This window comes from Molothrus ater, chromosome 1 (genome assembly GCF_012460135.2).
Source record: "Molothrus ater isolate BHLD 08-10-18 breed brown headed cowbird chromosome 1, BPBGC_Mater_1.1, whole genome shotgun sequence".
NCBI lineage: Eukaryota > Metazoa > Chordata > Aves > Passeriformes > Icteridae > Molothrus > Molothrus ater.
In genome coordinates this window covers 32,432,389-32,457,764 of record NC_050478.2, presented here as the reverse complement: position 1 = coordinate 32,457,764, position 25,376 = coordinate 32,432,389, and the positions used below count along the sequence as shown (strand labels likewise).

At 39.8% G+C, this 25,376-nt stretch overlaps 1 protein-coding gene across 2 annotated transcripts in view; it reads left to right on the top strand.

Annotated features, from left to right (window-relative positions):
- Positions 1-14,004, top strand: part of HYCC1 (hyccin PI4KA lipid kinase complex subunit 1) — a 43,249-nt gene extending 29,245 nt beyond the window's left edge. For both annotated transcript variants that reach the window (XM_036406910.2, XM_036406909.2), the window contains exons 8-11: positions 623-739; positions 1,491-1,578; positions 2,069-2,228; positions 9,640-14,004. In XM_036406910.2, the coding sequence (XP_036262803.1) occupies positions 623-739; positions 1,491-1,578; positions 2,069-2,228; positions 9,640-10,196 (922 nt within the window). In that variant the 3' untranslated portion in view covers positions 10,197-14,004. The remainder of the gene's footprint in view (positions 1-622; positions 740-1,490; positions 1,579-2,068; positions 2,229-9,639) is intronic.
- The last annotated feature ends 11,372 nt before the right edge of the window (positions 14,005-25,376 follow it).

Sequence of the window (25,376 nt, the reverse complement as noted above, 5' to 3'; positions counted from 1 at the left end):
CTGCTTCAAAATGTTGAATGTCTGGATGCTGAATTATTAATTTATACAATTTAACTTCTTTCATTTTTCTGCATTCCTGACTGGTTTTGTCTTTCATCTGCTTATTGAAAATATTACCCTGACAGCAATTTAGAATAGACAGCATGTTAGAGTACTGGGAATCTGTGTCAGAAGCCCTGAATATCTTTCAGTGTCCTGTTTGGATGTGATGGAATCTATATTCTGTTATTTGGATATATAGAATAACTCCTTTAATTGGTTTGAACATTGGGGAATTTAGGGGGTTTCCTTTAGGATCTACAATAAATGTGTTTTCTTCTAGTAAGTCTAATTCAATTTTTATCACTTTCTTAAATTACAAATGTAGATTGTAAATGTGAAAATTACAGCACAAAATATTTTGTACTGATCTCAAGTTGTAAATCCAGATTTTTTGCATCTGGGCAGTTACTAAGTCTCTCTTCATAAGAATGTTACCTTAGTTTGATGTCATTCTTGCATTTTTAGAAGAAGCAACTCAGGGCTTCTAAAAACTGATCAGTACTGGTGAAGTATTGCAAGTCTATAACCTACAAGGGTGGTTCTCCATTATTTACCAATGACAAATGTATGATTTCTTCAGAATTTGTGTCTGTGGATATCCTCGCCAACAAGTGAGAAAGTACAAGGGAGTCAACAGTAGGATTCCAGTTTCATCTGAATTCATGGTGCAAATGCTAACAGGGATCTATTATGCCTTGTAAGTTTGGTTTTTTTTTTTTCTAATATGCAAACAAAATACCAGCCTAATTTGTGTACTTGTTCAGACACACTACCTTGGAGGTATTTCATTTTCTGTGGGCACATGTTGTGTGAGGCAATAAGGGGTCCTTGGGAAGAGATAGTTCTCCAAGCAGTTGGATGAAGTTACTTGTGCCACACTGGAGAAAGATGGCTGGAGCAGCACTTGATAGGTTTAACTGCTGATGGGAAGAAAATACTGTAAAAACTATTTCCAGCCATTGTCTGCTGTTCACATTTTTGCATGGTTAGTTTTGACATCAGTCTAGTTAAGGAAAAGAGGTTATATTTTTCCTCTGAAATGCTGTAATTGCAAATAAAATAAAATGCTGTCATCTACCTTTTGAAAGTCATGTTCTGACACTCACTCAGTAACTGAAATAATTGGAGACTAGTAATACAGGAACACTCAAAAGACGGAGTAATATTAAAAAATCCTGATTGTATTTCAGATTGTTTCATGAGTAGCTGATCAACAGCTAATGATATAATTTTTAAACTGCTTGGGGTGACCAGTGAAAATAAAACTTTGTCTTCATAGATGCTACTTCAAGTTCTCTAATTAGCAGGCTTACTGCTAACAAACACAAGTAGTTCCAATTCTCTGAACTGAACTCTCAAGGAACACCAGAGCTGTGAAGATTAGGTGACCAAGAAGGTTCATCTGTTGACATAGATGCTCATTATTCCGTATAATTTTACCTTTGCAGTTATAATGGAGAATGGGATCTGGCTCGAAAAGCTATGGATGACGTTTTGTATAGAGCACAGCTTGAGCTGTATCCAGAACCTCTGCTGGTACGTATTTTATTTTCTACTCAATACTTTGTTGAGTAGAAATTTTGGCCTGGGAAATCCTTGCTGTGAGCATGCATGATACAGGATGATACCAGGAACCTGAAGCTGTGTGTGTGCTTGTGCAAACAGCTCAGTCTGTAGGTGCACACACTACACAGGGCTTTCACTGCACTTAGTTGTGGTGTCACGTTTCCTTGTGACCAAGCTGTTTTCAGCAGAACACTTCTGAGTCTTCAGAACTAAGCTAGTGGTGCAACAGAAGGAATAGCCACATCTTGAAACTGGAAACTTTAAGAAAGTGTCAATTGGAAGTTCTGAGAGTTAATTGCAACCAACATTCTTTATAGGCCATGCAAAAAGGTGGCGTGCTTTTTGACCATAAATTGGTATTGTACACAGTATTCTTCTTGAAATAGGAAGAATCTCCGACAGAATCTTCTAAAATTTGTACCTTTGTGATAAGAACTTAAGTGCATCTCTTCTGTTCTAGGTTGCTAATGCAATAAAAGCTTCATTGCCTCAGGGTGCCATGAAATCTAGTAAAGAAGGTACAAGATGCATTCAGGTTGAAATTACACCTACTTCATCCAGAATATCAAGGAATGCTGTGACTAGCATGTCTATAAGAGGGCATAGGTGGAAAAGGCATGGTAAGAAACACATTTTGCAATTAATTCTTAGCTTTTCCGTGTTTTTAAAATAATATTGAGAATTTTGTTATTTCACATATTTATTGCTTATAGGCAAGCAGCAATTTGGAGGTTATTATTTTCTTGACTGGCGAATGGGAATCTCAACACAGTTCAGATGAAGTATATTCTTTATTTCCTTAACCATGTTTTTAAAAAAACACAGCACACACAAACCCTTTTTGTTAAAGGGAGGTGTACACAATTAGTGCTTCCACAGAAAATGATGTTCCTGCTTTCTTCTGAAAACTAATTTCTAATACCTGAAGCAAAATAAATATTTAAGAACTTTACCACAGAACCTCATCTGTCTTAAAGTGCTTAAATAAAAATTGGATTTAAGGATAGAGGGGTAAACTACTATGTTTTGGTGTTATGGTTTAAGCCCACACAACGAGTAAGCCCTATACAGCTGCTTACACACTCCCTACAGTGGGATGGAGGAGAGAACTGAGAGAGTAAAAGTGAGAAATCTTGTTGAAATAAAGCGAGTTAATCAGATACAGCAAAAGCTGTGCCTGCAAGCAAAGCAAAACAGGGAATTCATTCACCACTTCCCGTGGGCAGGCAGGAGTTCAGCCATGCCCAGGAAGGCAGAGCTCCATCAGGCCTAACAGTTACTTGGGAGGACAAAGAGCAAATATCCCCCTCCTTTTTCCCCCAGCATTGTGTACTGAGTATGATGTTACATGGTGTGGGACATCCCTTGGATCTGTCCCAGCTGTGTCCCCTCCCTGCTGTTTGTGCACCCCCAGCCTGCTCGCTGATGGGGTGGGGTGAGGAGCAGAAAAGGCCTTGGCTCTGTGCAAGCAGTGCTCAGCAATAACACAAATAGCCCTGTATCAACAAAATATCAACACCATTTCCACCCCAAATCCAAAACACTGCCCCATATCAGCTGCTGTGAAGAAGATTGCCTCTGTTCCAGCCAAAGCCTGTAGATTTAGGCAAACTAGTGTAAGGGCTGCCACAAAGCAGAACACAAGTCTGGGATGAAAAGTATGGTATGGAAAAAATGGTGCTGAATGTACTGCAGAAGTAGCAGTACCAGCAAGACATTCTGTAAGTCTAAATGTTGTATTCCTTCACCTTTGCCATCTTCAGATGAGGGAAGAGCCACTGGACCAGCGATCAGAATTGGCAATTTTTCTGTTGGGATTGAAATCCTGGTTACAGGCTAAGAGCATGAGTGTAGATTAGAGTGCTTTTCTAATAGGTTCACTGAAGATTTGTGTAGTACCATTAAAATTTCTGTAGGATGTTACTAAGTGAGCTTTTGTAGTATATGAACAGTTAGAAAAATTTTGCTAAGTCATAAATTGGCCAAGAGGTAATTCAGGTAAGTGTTGAGAAACACTTGGTGGTAGAACACATTTGTGGTACTAGTACCAATAGTAAGCTGCCAGAGAGGGTGAAGGGCAGAGAAGAAAGGTAAAACAACCAAATTTCATTTCAGTTGATTAAAAGCTACTTAAAACCATCAGACAAACCTGAGGAGCTAAACATTAGTGTCTTTAGTGAGATAGAGTAGCAAGTCATTACTGACATCTCAAGGCTGCTTTCTTTCTTCAGCCTTAAAGTTATTAAGCATGGATTATTGACCAGATGCAAGAAAACTGTATGATCTCTTAACTTTTAAATGGACAAAAGCTCTCTGAGGCTTGGCAATTTTGTTAGCTATTATTTTTGAGTGCTCTTGATGCTTGTTCAAATGAGATGGTGGAGAGTAATACAGATCAGGGATACTTAGTTCTAGGTCATCTAGAGAAATTGAAAGTGTATTAAAATAAACATTCCCTTTGTGTTTACAGGACACTACAATGGTACAAAATGAGTGTTGGATACATCCTTATAAGAAAGCAAAGTTTTCAGCAAATACAGGAATAGAGAAGTTTCTACAGTTATTGCCTCCTTGCAGGGAGTCTGGCTTGGTGAAGTTCAAGGAAAAAAGTGTGTGACAGGTGTGCCCTGCAGCAGATAACAGTAAGGTGAAAGGGAAATGAAAATACCAGTTGAACTCAGAAGTGGAGTGGAATGCTGTGTTTTATGAGAGGCTTATAAAGTAGGACAAATTGAGAGAAAGAGCAATAATCTAGTGAGTGCAATCCAAGCAAGGAGTGAGTAGTCAGTATTCAGAGATAAAGACTGAAAGATTAAGGACTTTTTCAAAACAGCTCATGCCAACATTTTGTTTGGGTTTCGGTGAAAATGTTGGATTTGTCTCAACAGTACAGGATTTAATGAAGAGGAAGAAAATCACATGATGTAAGGTGGGTTGGAGTGGAATACGTGGCAGGTTGTGGGAGTAAGTGTAAATTTGAAGGCTATGCAAAGACTAGGCTGATTAAGAGTCCAAAGCTGAACCTGTGGTACCTAGCTAAGTGACTACCAGTTGTGTTCTTTTAAATGGTAAATATTCCATGCATAAATCACTGTGGCTAATCTCAAAATTCTCATTATAAAACCCTAACAAACCTTTTGTTTCTGACTTGGACAGCCTTTTTCAGGTGGGAGTGGATGGTCTCTCATTTTCAAAATTCTTACTAAACTAATTCAGTGCCACAAAATTCCTGAGGACAGAAAGATATGAAATACCTCTTCACAATTGGCATGCAGAAAGAATAACAAGTTTTGTGCTTAGACATGCTTGTTTGAATTAAAATGAATATTGGAATTGGTAGAAATTAGATGACAAACCTTGTACTTCTTGACCATTATTATCTCTCTCTCTCTCTCTCTCTTGCAGTTTAAGAGGAAAAATGTATTTGGGGGATTATTTTTATTTTCATTATGATAAAAATTAGTGTAAATAGATTTGGAAGTCAGAGGAGACAGCTGAGAGGTATTTGATGTTATACATTACATAGACTGATGAAGCAAATTATCTCTTGGGGAAGCAAGGGCAACAACTTTCAGTCACTACATATGTGTGTAAAATAAAACAGAAGAACCCCAGTGAATCACATTTCCAGCTGAGAAGCAGGGGCTTTTTCTTTATGTTTTAAAAAATTAATTTTACAATGTTTTTCGTAAAAAATTAATTTTAAGAAATTTAAGAAGTTTTCAGACATTAGATCTTGCTAGCCTTTGCTGGAACTCTAGATTGAAGTCAGTTTTGAATAAAGGTTGACTTAACATTGAATCTTCTTGTGATACTTAACCCTGTAATTTGTTCATTAGGAGCAGTTACTTAGAAGGACTTTTTAAATTCAATTAGTAATTCAATTAGTAAATTTAATTAGTCATCTGTGAATTTGGACTTTGCAGATAGGTACTTTAGAGGTACTCAATATGAAGTTGGTTTGCAAAACAGATCCATCTAATCCTAAATGGGTATTGTTTATTGAGTGAGCTGATACTAGCCACTACTTAGCAACAAATTATTTAGTGCTGTTGGATTAGATTGCCTACAAATTATCACACCTGGAGGGGAGCATTAGCTCTTATGTAGAGGTGTGTGTAATCAGAAATACTCTGATGTAACAGGCTGAGAAGAGCTGAACAAATGTGGTGAGACACATAAGACAAGAACAAAGACATCAATTAGCAAGGAAGGACAGAAAGTTACTTTTTTCTTCACTGCAAAAATGGACTTTTATGTATTACACAAGGTTTAGAAATACTAGTCTTTGAATTTTCTTACTCTTTTAACAGTATTAATTCCTGAAATAATTGTAATTTACAAGAATCTGAAGTTAATGCTAATCTTAGGGTATAAGCCTGGTCCTTTTATGACTAATTAAATATGCTAACACAGTTGTGCAGGACATGCAGCTTGAGCTTGTGGGGGTTAAAATTGAATTGCATTTTGAATGGTCAGTTTGCCTGTGCAGACTGAGCTAAATTATCTCGGCAACTGTAATAATGTAGATTATAATTTTGAATTAAGTTTTAGCAATTAGTAAACATGTAATGCCTTTATGAGAGTTGGTTGTACTACTCAAAGCATTCAGAAATGTGACACCAAATACATTTTCCTTCAACTGCTGTGGGTATATCTATGTTAACAATCAAACTGATGTAATTATTCATTTTCATCAGTTCCACACTGCTCAGCAGTGTCCTTGGTTTTCTCTTTTGTTGCATTACCTGGTGTACTGGGCATTAATAGCCCTCTCTCAAAGGCTAGACCCCCAGAGCTGTCCAGCTTGAAAGCAGTATTATCTTCACCACCAAGCTCCATGAAGCTGAAGGTTTGGATGTCCTTAAAAGCTGTAAAATAAGGAAGGTGTATGCTATGGAGGGTGTGGATTGTGTACTTTTACAAGCCTGTAGCTGCTATGGTAGGCAGTGCTAATGGGAGTTGAGATACCCCATTTCCCATTTTTTCCATTAGTTTCCTCCTGTAGTCAGTTAAATTCAGAGAAAGGTATATTTCCTTTAGACATAATTATAATGAGTAAAGCTCTTAACTTTCTGGGGTTTTTTTTCCTCAGTTCATTGTAGTAATAGTCAGTCAGCTGTGGGAATGCAGCAGTATTGGGTGAAGTGCTGATATCACAGCTGGATGTTACATTTAGAAGTGCACACCACCAAATAACCATAACTGTGTAATGCTTTTATACAGAATCTTTTACCCAAAAAAAAAAAAATCTTCCCCTGCTTTTCTGATTTCTGCTGTGTACTTTGAGTCTTCTTTCTTTGGAGTTGGATAATTAGTGCTTTCTGACAGTTAAACTCTGTTCTGTCCTTTTCTCTCTCTGGGAGAAACCCCTTCCTGGGGCAGCAGGAAGGAGTTTCAGAGACTGCCATTGGAGAGGCACAAGTTCCTCACTCCAGTGAAGTTAGAGCACTGAGGCCAGTCAGAGCACTGATCTTCTTACTGACCTTTCTGCTTCTGTGTTTTTAGGGAAAAAAAGGGCTATATTTGGTGGTGCTTTCATTATCACAATTGTTTATTTATTGTTATTACTATTCCAGCTCATGGAGCTTTTTGCCACTTTTGCTACTGGAAATAGAAGACTTTTGCAGAAAGTGCTGTTATAAGTCAATAGTTCTGAGTTTTGTCCCAAATATCAGGAATTCAGTGAGGAATAGCACCAGTTATTAATGCAATTTCCTTTGGGTGGTGCAGCTTGTTAAATAGATACTTTGATTGGTCATTGATTAGTTAGAAAGACTTATGACTATTAGAATTTTCAGGTAAAATAAGGGATAGCTGATATACCAGGGGACACTGATGTCCATCCCTGCCAGAATAACCTTCTGGCTCAGCTGTGATCAGTGCAGACAGCACAAATGGTAGTGAAAAGCCCAGTGCTGGAGCCCCCTGACCTAGAAGTGCACAGTGCCTGCATGAGAGTCTTCAGGGAGGGGACAGGAGGAAGAGGGGATCCCCTTGAATTAAAGAGCACTAGAGCTGCCACTGTGAGAAATCATCTCATTGTAAATTCCTCTGGTTTTGGACTTCCTACTGTCAGTTCAGATTGCTGCCAGCCTCTGTCATGTGCAGCAGCAGACTGGCTGTATGGTCTGGGTGGTCCTTACTTAATCCTCTGGTCTGGAAGAGCTGCATTATGAATAAAATAGGGACTCATTTGAGATTTATTCTGAGCTGTGCTTTTAGTGCATTTTTAGTCTTGTCAAGTTTCTGTGCCACAGTGCTCTTCTCCACTAGTTTTTCTGGGGTATCCAGAAATACCTTTCCCGTTGAAAACAGTTTTTTGAAATGAAGGAAGAAAATGGATATCAAAGTGTGCTTGAGTTGACTTTGTTGTTTCACTCTTAGCTTTCAGGCTGACCAAGGTGCAGCATCGTGACATTGTATGTGTAGATTTTCTAGTCTTGAATGATAATATATGAAGTTGATTTGCCATTTCATTGTAAAAGTAACTTTCACTCTAGCATGGTGATATGGAGAACATAAAAGGGAATTATGAGCTGTTCTTTTGTTTCTGATAATGTGTTTCATGATCCTCAGAAATTTCAGTTTTGAAAGATCAAGCGTGGGTCTTTCCAGTATGTGATGCAGGCCAATAACTGGAAGATTGAAGACTGCCATTTTAGAAATAAAGCAAAATTCCATACCTGCTAATGTTGCTAATTAACAAGAGGTTAATATGTGTACATCTGCTTTAATTTATAATGCTTAAGTCATCTGTATCTATTGGCTTTTGTTTCATGTTTTGTTTCAGACATCTTTTGTTTGTTTTTTTTTTTCTTATCCATCTTTAATTCTAGAACAACCAGAGAATGGTAATGATGCTACTGAATTGGGCAACTTTATCATACCTGAGATTAGTGTCACAAGTGTGGCTGGAGAGAGGACCGGGAATGGGGAAAAGAGCAGAGCTCTAGCAGAAAATGATGTTCAGCATTTACAGGGAGTACAGGAAACAGCTACAGAACCTAGAACTGACAGCAAAGGCCTGCCAGAAATCAGGAGGCAAAAATCTGTAAGAAAAATGATGGAGGATGGAATAAACTCATCTGGCAGAGTGCAGTTTTAGCAGAGCACTTGTAGCTGCACTGTAAGGTACCGCTGTTGATTGAAAGGGTCACTGCTGCATGTTTCAAGAATTAAAGTATGCAGTTAATATATTTGCATGTGTAATAACACAGTTGCATGTATTGCACACAGCTTTGTCTGTGCCACATACAATGATGACATACTTACAAGTAGATATGGACATCTACTAGTTAATCTGGAGAAAATACACAGAGACTCAACATACCTTTGAGTTTATTAAGGATATTTATGAGAGTTTACAAAATTCAGTGATCAATGGTATGAAAAATCCATCAAAATGGATGTTAAAAGTATCTTGCTCTGTAACTCAGACTTCCCAAATTCTGCCTTTCGTGGTGTATTGCAGATCTCATGTTGTTAGAGATGAGCACAAAAACTCATGTGCTTGAGTTTCCAACTCTTACCACCAGACCTGTGATGCAGAAAGTGACCTTTCAGTCCTAAAGCATTCTTGGGTTGCTAAACATGCAGGTGCCATAGGGTGTCCTGGGGCATTGATCACATACCTCTGTAATTGACGAGCTTTGCCAAATCCTGTAGTGGTTCACTTGCTCAAAATAAGATTTACACTTTTGTTTTGTTCTGTATGGTACTTTCTAATCTCTACGTTTCTAATTTCTTGCATGAATTAACAAGAATGCATTTTTTTTCCTTCAAAATCACAACAAAATGAGATTGGGGGCATGCTTTTTGATGTAGTTAATACGACATTACTTGCTGTAACTCTATACCCTAATGAACCTTAATTCCAAAATGTCGTGGAATAGGTAAGCGTTGTCTTCTCTTCTCTGTTCTACTGCTTTATGGCTTCATGCTTATAAATATCAAAATTGAACAATATGTAAAATCAATGAATGTGAGACAGTCAATTGCTAATTTTTTATTTCTGTTTCTATCGTGCAGATAATTCTGACTTAGCAATTGAAGAAGAACTGATAGAAGTATCTGAAACCGATGAAGGGTTTTACTCTAGGGCTACTTCTGGTACAAGTCAGTCTGCCCTATCTAACAGCAGCACCATGAGCAGCAAGAACCTCTTAGGGAAGAGCCAACGAAGGTCTGGAGGAAGCAAACCTGGAGGAAAAGAAAAAGAAGGGGAAACCTGCAGAGAGCATTTGTCACGGAAACAAACTCAGAGAGCCATGAGTGAGAATCTAGAGCTTGTCTCTCTGAAGAGACTGACACTGACAACCAGTCAGTCCCTGCCTAAGCCTGGCAGCCATAGCCTGGCCAGAACAACCACTACTGTGTTTAGTAAATCCTTTGAACAGGTCAGTGGTGTCCCAGTTCCAAATAATCGTGGTGGTGTCTCTGGTACAGAGGCAAACAGGTTTTCAGCTTGCAGTCTTCAGGAGGAAAAACTGATATATGGAACAGAAAGAACAGATCTTCCTATTTTAAGCAAACAACCTAATCAGCAGCGACCTCCCAGTATTAGCATAACTTTGTCAACAGATTGACATTAAATTGGCCAGTATAAAAAATAAATTACTGAGACTTTATCCTGATATTGGTACATTAAGCTCTTAATATGCCATACGTTACTTCCTTAAGTCTCAAACCCGTAAATTCTTACTTGGCTCATGTTTGACAGTAATAGTGAATAGACAACAGTTATAATTATTTTGAGTCAGCTTCTCATATCTTTACAGCTTCATGGAAAGTTTATAACTTCACCAGCTGAACAAGTGTTAATTGGTTGTTGTCACTGGCCAGGGTGTGTGGCTTCTTACAGATGTACAATGTGGGAACAAATAGAGTGCCTCTCCCAGATTCTACTTTTTGTCTTCCACTTGGCATAGGCAAAACTGCAAGTACTTAGGGTTTTTTTAGGAGGAGTCTTGCAGTATTGTCATGCAGTTTTGGAAGAGCATTGTAAGAACAGACATTGTCTTACATGTGAGCTGTGCTTACATGTAAATATAAACTAGAAGCATCACTTCATTGTTTGGTGTTCTGGTGGCTTTTGTATTGGCAGTTAGTACATGTAGCAATGTTCATACTTCTTTATGCCTGTATAAGTCCAATTTTAGATGCATTTTGGTTTATCTGTATGTCTTCGAAACTGGGCCTAAAGTAATACAGCAGCAGAGCTTGTGGCTGGGAATTGTTATCAATTGCTGTAATAGTCACTCTTAAAAATTATATGACAGACTCTTTCTTTAGGATTCTTAAAAATCAGTTCCAAAACTACTCACAAAAAGCCAGTCATCAGTATTTTTATTGTCTGTGGGGAAGAGATGTGCTTGGGTACCAGTGTTATGTAGAAATATGAGCCCTTTGCACTGATGCAAGCAAATCGGGAGTATGAATGTGCTTAACAGGAATTTCATGCTTGAGAATAAGAGAATACTACCAAAGGATGTGTACTTTCAGTAACTTGCAAGCACAAATGGGAACTATAATGTAAATATCAGTAGCACTGTAATTCCTAAGGTTTTTTATATCTATTATTTTTCTAGTTCGAAATTCTAAACCAGCAACCTGTTCAAGGTTTTATCTAACCTTTAGCCTTCAGTGAGTTTGACAACAACTTTTATAATGTTAAGATTTTAATTTAAAATGGACATTAAAACTTCTTATGCAGAAATCTGAAGAAGCAGTTGCTGACAAAGCCACTCCAATAGCAGTTATTAGCTGATGAACAGACAATATATTATTATGAGTGAAGAAGTTGGATGAAGATCTAAGGCATAGTTGCTCCCAACTGTCCAGATTTCTGCAGCTGTTAATCCATTATTATAAAGAACATTGTAAAAAACAAACACTAAAATTCTGGTAGACTTTCCCATTTGCTTGGAGATAACTATAGATACTTTTGACTTAAACTGAAGCACAAGTAGCTTTTAAACAGCTAATGTTATTCAGGTTTATAGCAATTAATAAGCTTATTAATTAATGAAGAGAGTAAGTTTTATAATTGTACTAATAAGACCACAGACTGGATTTGTACATTCCTGAGAATGCACCAAAGTATCCAGAATAACCCCAACAGTCTGTAGGTGTTCATATTTACCCAAGAGCCTGAATTTAAAGGAGTATGCCACAATTTCTCTTTCTTCATTTTGTTGTGTGACACCATTTTATTCTAGTAATGCAGTACTTCACCTTTTTACAGTGAAGTATTTTCCTAATTTTACATGAAAACTTATATAAACTACAAATTTGCCCTGTTTATTTTTTAATACTGACCAGTGAGAAAAACTGGTTCTTTGAGGTTGTTTTTGTAAACACTTTCTACAGCAGAAAATTTAGCCTCTTTTTTATAGGCTTTTCTGCAATGCACATTAGACAGGAAATTTGTTACACATTGACTAATGCATCTGAGTGCTGGACATGCATAACCAGCAGCAGCAGCAGCAGGGTGTTAGCAGCTGATAGTTGGCATTGGTTGTCTCTACACACAGTGAATGCAGAGCTCTTCCTTCCCTTGAAATTTGATCTAGATGTTGCAAAGAAATAACCTGCAAAACTTACAGCAGTTCCCTAATCTGCTTTTGCAGTGTAGGATCTAAAAAACGCATTAGAAAAAAATTACAGTAATTTAAATTGACATAAAACTAGAATAGATAAATAAAATTGCAGTACACAAATATTTGTTGTTGTGGTATTAGTTGTGAGGTAGTGTTGAGGGGCTAGAATTTTTGAGAATTCTGCTGGTTTTGCTTTGTTTCATTTAATTCATAATTGTTTGTTACCTCCATGGTAGACACTCTTTCAAGCTGGGTGTTGGTATAAAAAAAATTTATTATACTGGGAAGATTTAGCTCTAAATAATTAGGATTTCAAATTAGGATCTAAAATGCCATTAAGTGTAGATATGTAACATAATGCTTCCAGTACTCTTGGCTACAAGCCAAATGGTGTTGAAATGAAGTTTGTTTATCCTTTTATTTTATCCAGCTGGTCTGGCTTGAACCCAAGACCCAGGCTCTTATTGGTACAACTGAAATAACATAAATCTTTGTACTTTTTTGAGAAAATGATAAAAAGAAAGGTTCTTGGTACTAAAGACTGTTCTGTCCATAGATATGTGGCTTCATATAAACATATTTGTATTGGTCTCTGGAGTCACCTACCCAGTGAGGAGTGTGTTTTTGTGAGCTGACATCTCACCTTCATACTGATTGAGTCTAAAGAATTTCTTTCCTGAGTACCAAAACTTTGAGTTGTGCTTCTTTATTTTCTTAAAAATTAAAGGTTTAAAAAAAAAAAAAAGCACAAGGGAGAGTGAGGCAGAATTATTTGTTGACCAAATATCCATGGTGCAGGATTAGGAGAGGGGTGGGAAGAGTGATGAGGGAAGTAGGGCAGGAAGCAAATATTTCTAAAATTGTCAGACTATGGGGGTTTGAGCATTATCCAATCACTTCAGACTGTCAGATGGAAAATCTTTGTTAAAGTAGATGTCTTCTAACAGTGTAAAGGAAACCCATTAAGACACCACATATTACAGTCTGCCCAGGAGTGGGTAGTTCTGATGAATACCTTCCAAACATGCACAGCTGCACCATTCTGCAGGGAAAATGTTATGTAGGAGTGAATCATCTCACATTGTAATAAGAGAAGTTGTTTCACTGCTGACGTTTATAACTGACCTTACTGTTCCAAATCAGAGGCCACTGTTTCCAAGGATGGCTTTGAACAGCAACACTTGCAGAACTCACTGAAGCTGAGAAGAATTATTTTTGTTGTGAGAATATGTACCATTTGTGCAAAAAGTGTATGGCCTCTAACCACTCGCTGTAGAGCTGCAGTGACTTTTCTGAGTGGATTTAAATGTCTTGAATTGCCTTGATTACCTAACAAATTTGAAAGGTACAGAAATAGAGCTGTTTTAGCCACACTTCTCTCTAAGGAGGTTTCCTATGAGAAATTCTAGAAATTTCTAATGTAATTGTCCAGTACCTTTTGTTGGTCTTTGAGACTTACTGTGCTGTATATAGATGTATAATATATTGCCTTTTGTATTTGTATAATTCTACTTCTAAGACTAGATGTGCACATTTGATATTCCCTGAAGTCTGTGGAACGTCTCCATCAGTCTATAGATGTATGTCTTTCACATGAGAACCTGAATTTCCACACTTTCATTCTTCAGCTCATTATGTGACACTGTTTTAGAAACACAGTTTTTCACCCCACCTTTTTTGCAGTGAAGTGTTCTCTGATTGTACATGAAAACTTACATTCCTAATGTATAGGCTACAAGATTGTCTTTTTAGTGTTTAATAATTTTGGCGGTAAAATAAATTTGGTTTTTTTGAAGTTGTATGCTTTTGTAAATACTTTGTACTGCAAAAATTCTGCCTCTTTACAGACTTTGTTGAAATACACATTACATAGCTACATATTTGTTCAGTTTTCATTTTACACATCCAGAAGTCATAGTAAGGTTGACTGCATTACTTAGAGTATGCTGAATACCTATTTTATACAACGTGGGGTCTGCAAGTGCACCCTGTCAGGAGGGACACCATGGCTGAGAACGCTGATGGGTGAAGGGCCAGTCCAAGCAGGTGAGTTGCAAATGGGCAGAAGCTGATGGTGATCCTGTCAGTGAAGCAGCACTACCTGTGCAGATTGGTGCTTTGGTGGTGTGAATATTAACAGTGGTTTGATACCCAGCCATTATCTGCACTGTGTCCAGGGTAGCTCTGGGGGCTGTTCTTGCTGGTAACAGCAGAAGCAAAGGTGGCAGTCAGTACCTTGGCATTTTCTGTCAGCAGCTCCTCTGCCCCACTCAGCTGCCGTGCCTTTTTTTTTCCCCTAGTCTTTCTGTTGCTGATGATCTCTCTGCTAAATCTTTTTTCCCTTGCCTTCCGCCTTCCATATTCCACTTCATTTGGGCTTTGTCTTTCCTGACCCCACCTGTGCATGCTTGGATGGTGCATCTCCCCAAGTTGCCTGCTCTTGCTTCTACCTCCTGTATGCTGCTTTTTCATGTCTAGTCAGGAGCTCCTGCTTCATGCTTCCATGCCTTCTGCCACCTCTGCTTGCTTTTCTGTGTGTAGCCATAGACCATTTTTTAACCTGGAAGAGATGGTTCTTGAAGATCCTCTAGCTCTCCTGGGCCTCTCTCTCTAGGATGGTCTCCCATGGCCATCTGCAGAGAAATTCCTGTGCAAGGCAAGCTCCATTCTGTAGGTCCAGGGTTGTGATCCTACATTTAGTTCAGGGTTTTTTTCCTTTGCCCTTACTAATGTAGTCTCTGGTGCAATGCTATAGAAAAACCTGAATGAAGGAAAGAGCTGTAGTAGAGGGCAGCAGTGGGAGATCTCACTGCATAGTTTCCTATTTTTCAGATGTCAGTGTTTAACCATGTCTTTTGGAAGGACAAAACTCCATTTCCCATCATTTAAATGGGTGAGAAGGGAAATCTGATTTCAAGCATTGGAGTAGGTGAAAGTTTTCCTTTGCAAAAGGTACAAATTAGACTTGGTGCTGTGATTGTCCTGTAAGTGTGTAGGATTTACAATTTCAGTTACAGTGAGTGAAAGGCAGTGCTTAAAATGGGCTCTTAACGTCTTTTCAGGGTCGAATAGCTATTGAGTAGTGAAAAACAACATGAATTTCAAGACCTTTTCTCTTCCCAAAATGTGGTACTCCAAAATACTGCCTGTATTTGAAGGATGAGAATATAGCTGAGAGCCTGCTGGACAATCCACGGGGAAAGGGGTTTATGAAGGTATTACAGGCAATTAGTAACAAGTTACAGAAATTATATTTGTTCCTACAGACTTCACAGCTGGTTGCCTGCGCTGAGCTTGTAATAGTTGTTTTTCATGTTTTATGTTAATCTGGCTCTGTATTAAAGATGACTTCAGTATGGGGGTTTTCTCCCAGCCCACAGCTGCCAGGTAATAAATACACCTGCTAATTCCAGGTAGTGGGAAGAATGTCACTGTGAAACTCCAGCAGCCTTTGTGAAACAAACCCTCACATCACAGAGCGCTCGCTTGGTTAGCTTGATTCCTAAAATAAGGTGGTGTTGAGTCATCTGTTACTCTGCATGTGCAGGGACAATGCAGAAATGTAATGGTGCGGAAGGAATCGGGAAGTCACTCTGAGTCACACAGCACTTCTGACAAGCTGGATGCTTGTTGTTCTCATCACTAGTGCTGACTAATCCTGGCAGTCCCCCACACAGGCTTGCTTGGTCTGGAGTCTGAGGGTAGGCTTTGTGCTGTGAGAGGGCACATTTCAGAGGGGATAAGAAATGTCAGCTTCTGCCTCCACAGCACACAACCAAGTAAATGAAGGTGTGTCACATATTGGCGTAAGGAGTCCTTGGTGTGGATATCATTTCTGCAATACAAATAGCAAACCAGAAAAATGAACGTTCAGTGCTTTCTCTGCAAAGATACTTTCTTCATGCATGAAATCATGGAGTCACAAAATAGTTTGGGTTGGAAAGAACCTTAAAGATCATCTGGTTTCAGTTCCCTTGCCATGGGCAGGGATGCCACTCACTAGACCAGGTTGATCAGAGACCCATCTTACCTGGCCTTGAACACTTCCAGGGATGAGGCATCTACAGCTTCTTGGGGCAACCTGTTCCAGTTCCTCACCACTCTCACAGTAAAGAATTTTTTCCTAATGTAAACTTACTCTCAGTTTGAATCCATTACCCCTTGTCATGTCACTACAGTCTCTTGTACATCATCTTCAATTCCACTGAATCATTAATTAAAAAATTACACATAAAACATATGTGTGTGTATATTTTACACATACTGTTTTCCTCTTCAGCTGTTAATGTATGGAGATTGTAGTACTGCCATGAGACTGCTGGAGGTGGCAAAACCTTGGACCAGCACTGGTGTCAACGACCTAGGATACCATGTAAAGTAGATGTAGCTAGGCAGTGAAAGGTTGTATTGTCACTCGAGTATTTTCCTTGTGGTTTTATCTACCAGCAGTAAATTGATTTGAGTATAAATTGTAAACGCTCTTGAAGTTACTCCTTAAAGATGTTTTCTTTTTTTAAAAATCACAATATTCCTATTTTTTACTTTTTTAGTTGGTAAAATGCATTATGTTTTCATTATTGTTAACAACCTGCATTTCAGACCTCTTTAATAATTGGGAGGGAATCAGGGTAGTATTATATATGATAACATTTTGTGAACCAACTGTCATACCAAATGTCATCTTTCAGCAGACTGTCTTGCCCCTCAAATGTTGGTGTGTAAGAAATGTGTTATAATAAATCAGTAGAACTACTTTCACAAGGTAACATCATTGATATTTAGTTTACTTATTTACTTGTTAGTTCACTGGGATTTATATTCCTCATTTCAGCCATTAGAAAATACCAATCCAACTGCTCTTTAGCAAAAGTACTGATTTCATCTCTCCCTGTATTGGCTTGAGAAAGATACAGGCACTGTCAAACCGATTCAGGACATCCTGAGCTAGGAAAATCCTTTCTGACACCCACAAGGTGTTTATCCCATGTCTTCCTCCCTCTTCACCCTGAACAACTGGCTTAGCATTGCTGCTTTCCTTCTGATTCTGACTGAATTGAATCCCTACATTCCCTTTCTTGCTGAATTTAGCCCAAAGAAGCTTTAGCACAGGATCAGTGGCTTCAGCAGAGCTCTGAATGTCAGCAGCTGTCCCCTTTGCTAAAGGCCTTACAAGCAGGCAGATGTCTAGGAAGAATAGATCTGGTTTAGTGGTTCTCTGGCCACGCTGTAAAGATCAGCTTGAAATAATGTGGACAGGTGCTGGGATTTAAGATTCAAACTGCATCTGTTCAGATTATATGACTAATCATGAAGTAGTTGCATTTTCAACCATTTTCAAATGTCTAAAGTAGCGAAGGAGGAAAGAAATAGAGCACAAATCTCTATCATTCTCATTTCTTTATTTCGTTTATTTAATTCTCATTTCTCATAAAACTATTGCTTTATGATCCCACTTAGAAGTATGCAATATCTTTACCAGCTTTTGAATTTCAAGGTGGAATAGCAGCAAGGATGTTAAAGCTTCCTTATAAGTGGATGACACATGTTCAGCTCTAGCTGAGTCCTCTGACAAGTCTTCATTCTGAACTATTTAGGTTGGGAAAGAGTTCCTTGATTGTCTTGCATGATGTATCAAATTCATATCTTTAAGCTTCCTTGGTTATCTGTGAGGACTTGCTTTTTCCTGCTGCCAGCATAGGAAATCATGCTACAAAAACACTGAACAATTCCTGCTAGTTCCCTGCTTTGGCATCATTGCACAAAATAAAATGTGCTTATGTACGAATAAGGAATTGCTGAGCAATGGGTCTCTCCAAGATCCAGACTGTATGAGCCACCTTTTCCATAAAACCTGGCACATGTGATACAGATTGCAGCACAACATGTGTGCCTTATTCTCCATGAGTGACAGGGTGTTACTGTACCTGAGGAGCCATACTGGATGAAAAATGGTGATGTTGGGGAGCACAAAGAATTTTGATGCATTCTGGTAATGGTGAGATGAGTAACTTCTTAAATACATCAACAAAATTAGTTACTAAGTAGATCTACTTATAAGGTACTCGATGCTGTAATTCAATTTCAGGCAGAAAAGCAGCCCCTTGGAATAATCTTGATTTGCTCTTGAGATACTAACCAGTTTTAATATGCCTTGACATTCAGTACCACGTTCATAATCCCTGTAATTATTCCTTCCTACTCCAACAAGAGTAGGCAGTGTACAGCACAGGGGCTGAGGGATAGTTCTGTTTCATGCTTGAAAGGAGGAACGTGTCATACAAAGCACACTTTGTACTGAGCTGTGGGAAAAGAGGTGAATGGGAGGTGAAACCAGAAGCTTTAAGAGCAGCTCAAAATGTCACTTCCTCTCTGCCTGTTTCTGGGGGCACTTTTGTATGAATGAAGAAACTGCACAAAATGAGACACACATAAAGCTGAGAGCTTTTGGAAGAAGTCTCTTCTCCCCTGGCTCCCAGCTGACTGCAAGGGCAGGCATCTTCCCATCAGGCAGAACTTGTGCCATGGCATTCTGCCCCTTCCCTGCCTCTGCTTCCTTCTTGGAGAGGAAGCAAAGTGCTGAACTACCACAGTAACAAATACAGGGAATTTAGTCCTGAAACAACCTACCACAGGACTAGAACACGTGTGGGCAGCAGTGGTGGCTGCACTCTTCTACATAACTTTAAGTGCTGCTGATTTTCTTGTCATACCTTGCTGTAAAGAAATGCTGGTACCTTTTGGAAAGCACAAAATGAAATGCTCAAAGAAGGTTTAGCCAAAAGATAGAGTCTCTGGCATTTGCCACCTTAAGAATGAGAGGGAAATTGTGTGGAAAGTTGGCATTTAGCATAAAATTAATTAAGGGAATATACTTGAGCGCCTGCAAGGAACTGAATGAAGAAGGAGCAGAAGAGAATGTCCAGCCTAGTGGGATCAGAAAGTCCGTGTGGTGAACTTTTGCTAGAAGAAAAAGCAGAATTCAGCTTCTGCAAGGAAATGAAAATGTAAGTACAGATTTCTTCGCTATAAAAAGAGAACAAGGGGAAAAACAAAGGGGGAGGAGCAGGAAGCAAGCGTAAGAAAGTATTTTCTAGAAGATTGACATTGCCACCCTATGGCCAGTCAGTACAAGGACAGAGCGATGCACATCCGAAGGCGAAGGTGTTCTGTGCTCGGTGTCACCCAGCGCTGCTCCTCCTGCTGGAAACGCCACCCGGGGCAGTGCCCAGCCTGAGCCGAGCACCATTCCCCGTGCAGGCACAGCCTGAGCTGAGCACCATTCCCTGGTGACCCCACAGCTGCCCTTGCGGGGCACCCTCTGAACACAGGGGACTTGTAATGCCAGGAGGAACAGCCTGGTGACTCACAAGGTCAGTGCCTGATCTGCTCTCAGTTATCACAGCAGATAACGATTCCTTGAGGATTGTGGGACTGTGCTATACAAAGTACTGGCATTAACCTTTTTCTGTGCCTTTCCTTGCCTGAATGGATGACATGAAGCTCAGCAAGGTTACAGTCCTGAAGGCACTTTGTGGGTCCTTTTGTCAGAAGTGTGATCTGGCTTGACAACTTTTGCTTGAATGTTTCAATATCTGCTCAGTGGGCAGGTTATTAGCCAGCATAAACTCCTCTCTAGTCTTGCCAGTCATTTCTTCTAACCTCTACACTATCCTGACAAGCAAATCAAAATGTCAAGTCAAATAAAACATCAAGACCCTATTAGGGAATACGAGCAGGCCACCATATGGAAAACAGAAGAAAGTAAAAAAGGAGGTTTGGGGTGCCTTGGCAGCTTTTTCCTATGGACTAATATACAGTCCAGAGGAAAGGAAACAGCATGAGAGAAAATACCAACTCATTTAACAGCAAATGTGAGACACCTGGATCATTTTTCACACAGGTACACAGATGTACCTCTTTGTAGATGTGCATGTGACTGTCATCAACTGATGACAACCCCGATCATATCTCTTGGGAAAATTTTCTGTGGAGTTATCTAGAGGTTGACTGAATTATCTGAAAAACTACCTGGAATTCTATGAGAATTTGTGGTAGAAGAGAAATACTGGTTAGTTAATTAATAAATCAGATAAAACCTAACTTTTTCTAAGCTACTTCATTGTATAGATGAAATGAGAGTTTTGCTGTCATACGTGATCTGTGCTAATTACTGCAATTATAATACTTGCAGAGAAGGAAATTTGCAAAAAGTATATTAAATGTTCAGCACTCAGCTGCTTGTCAGCTGAAAGGAAGGCAAGTTAATTGAATGTAACAGTCAATCCTCTTTCTGTTGTTAATCAGTGGTTAATTATAATGTGCAGCTACATGGCCATATGTCACTTGCTGTGGCATAAGAGTAACGTGTCACTGCTATTGATCACTGCACTGGAGGAGCTGGAGCTGCTATACCCCTGTGCTAAATGCCTTACAGAGACATGACTGCTTTCAGTGTTGCAGAAAATTAATCTTCATTCAAAGTGTAGGAATTAAAATTAGGCTATATATCCAACCAGAATCTAACATATGTATAGTACATCGTATTAGTCTGATTTTTGAATGGTGAATAGATGTAAAAAAACCAAAGCATCATTGAGGTTGGAAAGAGTCTTTCAGATCATTGAATCCAAACACTAACCTAACACTGCCAAGCCCACCACCAAACCACATTCTCAGGTGCCACAGCTATATATCTTTTAAGTACCTCCAGGGATGGTGACTCCACCACTTCCCTGTGCAGCCTGTTCCAATGCTTGACAGCCCTTTCAGGAAAGAATTTTTTTCTAACACCCTATCCACACCTCCCCTGACACAGCCTGAGGCCATTTCCTCTTGTCCTGTCACTTGTCACCTGAGAGAAGGGACTGGCCTCCACCTTCATTCTGGAGAGCAATAAGGTCCCCTCTGAGCTTCATTTTCTCCAGGGTAAAAACCCCCATCTCCCTCAGCTGCTCCTTGTGAGATTTGTGTCCTAGAACTCTTACCAGCTTCACTGCCGTTCTTTGGACTGAAAACCAAAATAAAATAGATGAAGTGGCAGAAGGATCTCCTAGGACCAGGCACAGAATTATTGAGAAGGGTGCTATTGCCAATTTTTCTGTAGACTCCTTGAAACTAAGCAGAGCTGCCCAAAACTGATTTAAGGCTCCTGGGTATCTGGAAATTGACTACTTTTAATCTATAGCAGCTTTGGTTGTCCACTAAAAAATGTAGAGTTGTCTAAAGGACTGTTTTTCTCTAAAGTTTATTGTACATTTGATAGTTTAGTTGTGCCTGCTCTAAAACACTGCTTAGAAACCAAGCACGGTTTTCAAATTAGTGTCCCATAGAAATTGATCCTCTGTCTCTCCTGTCCTGATGGATTTTCAGGCTTGAGGACTGGCCTGTGTAGGTGCAGATACTAAAAATGACTGTGGGAATGAAGACAAAGCCTTAAACCTCAGAGGCTGAGTGTTGGGTACAGTAGAGCCCAAACCTGTAACCTGCAGACCCTGGAACTGGAGATGATGATATAATTATCACAATTTTAAAAAGGTAATAAGCAATATGCACTATAATGCATCACCAAATATTCCTCAAAGTTTCCCCTGAGTAAACACTTTTCATCTGTGAGGATCAGGCAGACTCTAACAATGTGTGTGAGGTAAGAAGAGCAATTCAGCATGGTAGAGAAGATGGCTTAATGAAGCTGGTCTGGCTAACAGTGAGAGGGAGGCACTTTCCAACACAGATCAATTATCTCCCATTCTGCTTCAGGTTGGAAAATGGGATGGAAAAATATAATGTTTTATGGTAGCAGGAAAACCATTATTAGTCCAGTTTATTAGACTGTGCATTATCCAGTGTGTTTAATCATTTTTCTTCTCTAATAACATAAAAAAAAGTGAGAAGCGTACTGAAAAAGGGAGTTGAGTCTTTACAACATTTAGTTGTTTGAAGGTATCCAGTACCCTCACCTGTAGGAGAAAGCATGCTACTTAAACCTTCCTTTATTCACCTGTGTCTGGAAAACAGGGAATTGGGTATCTGCCTGAATATCTGCATGCACTTACACTGGGGACTCCAAAGCATGGATAAAAAATTAAAGGAAGATTAGAGGGTAATTAATGCTTTGCCCACTTAGACTAGAGCCTTTGATGTCACTTCTTCCTCGTGACAGCTGCAGCCAGAAAGTCTTGCTCCAAAAGGAGAGCACAGCATTGGTCTGATTTCAGTAGATCAGCTACTGTACTGCTTTCTTCTGTCACTATTCACAGCACTTCTTGGGAGGCTCCAGCATCCTTTCAAAATATTTCCACTTGCCTGGAATGAGGGTGGATGTTCTGTATTCTAGCAGCAAACATCTTGACTTCTGAATTCAGTAAGGGTGGCAGTGTTGATGCCTGTGGGAGAAAAATGCCCTCCCTCATCTTAGACTGTGCTTTTATTGCACCTACCTTAAACCTCCTTTTTTAGGTCCACAGTTTCCCAGAAGAGCCCAGAACCCATCACTTGCATGCAGATTGTTACTTGAAAGTCAATGGCTTTCAAATTTGTTTTTCCAGGCCAACACTGAGATACCTCAGGGAACCAGAGCTTTCAACTCACAAGCTCTGAGCTTCTGGGGTGGCTTGCTCTGTTTGGTCCTGGGTCTTTAGTGCTGTGGTGCTGGTTTTGGAGCATCTCTGGAGGTCATCCTTCACTCATACATACGGTGTCTGCTCGAAAGGGGTATCAGCCATGTGTGCCTCTATGGCATAAGAGCCCTCTCCAATTTGACCAAACCTTGGGTTTCTCTCTCTCACCTTGGCCCTCTTGGGAACACAGGAGCAGAGAAGCAAGTGGGTATCATTCTGGATCTCTCTGCTCCAAAGGGCCAAGATGAATGGCATTTCTGAGAGGCACTTTTACTTCTTAAAGTGCAGAAATATATCCAAGAGCTGGTGTCTACTCAAACACCAGAGTGTTTGGGGCAGCATGCCCAGAAATGTTGGCATTTGAGTTGAAAATGTAAGTGTTTATACATCCCACTTCCTGCATTTGTCTGTGTAGTTATGGTATGGATCTGCTTTTTCAGGCAGAAACAAAAATACCATTCGATCTTCTCCCTTTCACTCAAAGGGTGTTTTGCAGTGTAAGAAACAAGGAGTCCTTCTGCATAAGGAACAGCTACCATTTCTGATTCCTGTGAAGGAGGAAAATGGAATATCTCCATCAAAAAGTCAAAAAAGACCCGACAGCACTGATACCACTGGCAGCCTACACAGACAGCAAAGTGTTACAGCTTGAGGTAAATGGAATTTGTCCTCCTTGCAGGATGGACTGCATGTTTTCAGATAAGATGGTCTTCTAACAGTGTCTATCAGACTTTTCACCTTTCCTCTATGTTAACAGAAACTCAGCTGCCCTGAGGTGAGTGAGAACAAACCAGAGTTTCTGATAGTAGTGCAAACCTGCCTCTAGAGGAAGCGAACCTATCCCACTGTTTAAAGGTTTTCTATAGTTTAGGTGTCAAGGCATTTATTCCATAATTTCAGTGTCTTTTCACTGGACTGGTCAGGGCAGACAGAGTTGCTTGTTGAACAGCACTGTGATTTTTCTAATGTTTTGTATTTCAATTGCTAGACCTAATCATGACTTTGCAATCAGAGAAACACTTGCCATCTATACAGGGCTGGGAGGAAACATGAGATTTTTTATATAGAAATGCCAGCATTTTAGAATGCTCTGTTCTTAAATGGGACTTCTACAAGGAAAGGATGTCAGAAGCCCTAGTATATGTCTTTTTCATTGTTTGTCTATGTGTTGTCTATAAAATACGTAGTAGGAAATTATCTCATTGAGGGTGGATGGGACTTTGAGGAGCCTGATCTGGTGGAAGGCATCCCTGCCTAAGGCAGAGAAGTTGGAACTAGGAAATCTATAAGGTTACTTCCAAACCAAACTGTTCTATGATTCTATGATCCTATTCCATCTCCTGCCCACTCCTGATGGCTTCCAAAGACTGTGCATGCAGCTGAATTCTGCCCTCATGGTCAAAGATCTGCCCATGACTGTTTTTGTATTACTGTCACATAAACTCCACAAGACAACTGTCAGAGGTGCCAGCCTTTCAGTCAGCTCCCCTCAGATTTCTCTCTTGCAGAAACCAAAGCAGTATTTACCATGTACCTAGCAGCAGATGAGAGAGCACCCTGTCCCTCTGCAGCCAGAGTAACACACCAGACCTCTTCCTCAGCACGTGCCTCCTCTTCTTGTAGATTGGATGGTCTGAGCTTCATTTGCAAGTGGTGCCTGGGCTGGCCTCTTTACATTGTGCTTCTATGCAGGCAGGTTCAGGAGGCTTTTTTTCTTTTTAGGGTTTTTCAATGAACTACTTTATATTTTAATGAAAATGCTTATGTAATGCCTTCAAAACAGCTGTTACCAGCTGAATGAGAGCTCATTACATTTTGGCAGTGGCTCATGCACCTCTCTTTTCAATCTCCTGGTTATTGCCTTGCTGCCTACTATGGAGCTGCAGCAGAACTGAGACTGAGTGCTTGTGGCATGGCTGAATTACTGTCAGTACCAGTGCCTGGCTGCTTTCACAGACTAATTAAATTTCAGCAGTGTAATTTTGAAGCTCTGTAATTTAAAAATGCCCAAATTAAGACTCTTTACCCTTGGAGATGATCTAGCAAGTGGATTACTCATTGTGCTGGGCTCTGGTGACCTGTCTTGCCTGACAAGTCAGAAGTTGATGTTGTCAGCTATGAGCATGGAAGTCCTGGGTACCCCCAGTGAGGCAGCTTTTGTTGTCACCACAGGCTAGGCTGGACATTTTCCAGTCAGGTCATCCCCTTCCTCCAGCAGGTCTTGGTAGTCAACTGAGACAACCCTCAGGTCACCTACCCTGGTCCAGCTGTGTGAGGGAGCAAATTGGCTTTAAACCTATTTTTGCACATCCCTTTTTTCACCCCTCAAATACATAGCTTGTTGTGTGGCAGACACAGTTCTTAGCAACCAGGCTTTCCCCCTCCTCAGAGCTCATTTTTTGATTTGAGTGCCAAATATGGATGAAGGCAGAGGCTTGGCAAGCTTCTGGGATGGATTGTAAGAGAAGAAATACAGAGAGAATTTCTGCTCTTGGGCTCTATAGATCTACAAGCACTCCAGACAGGACAATTATGAGACTGCTGGATTTAA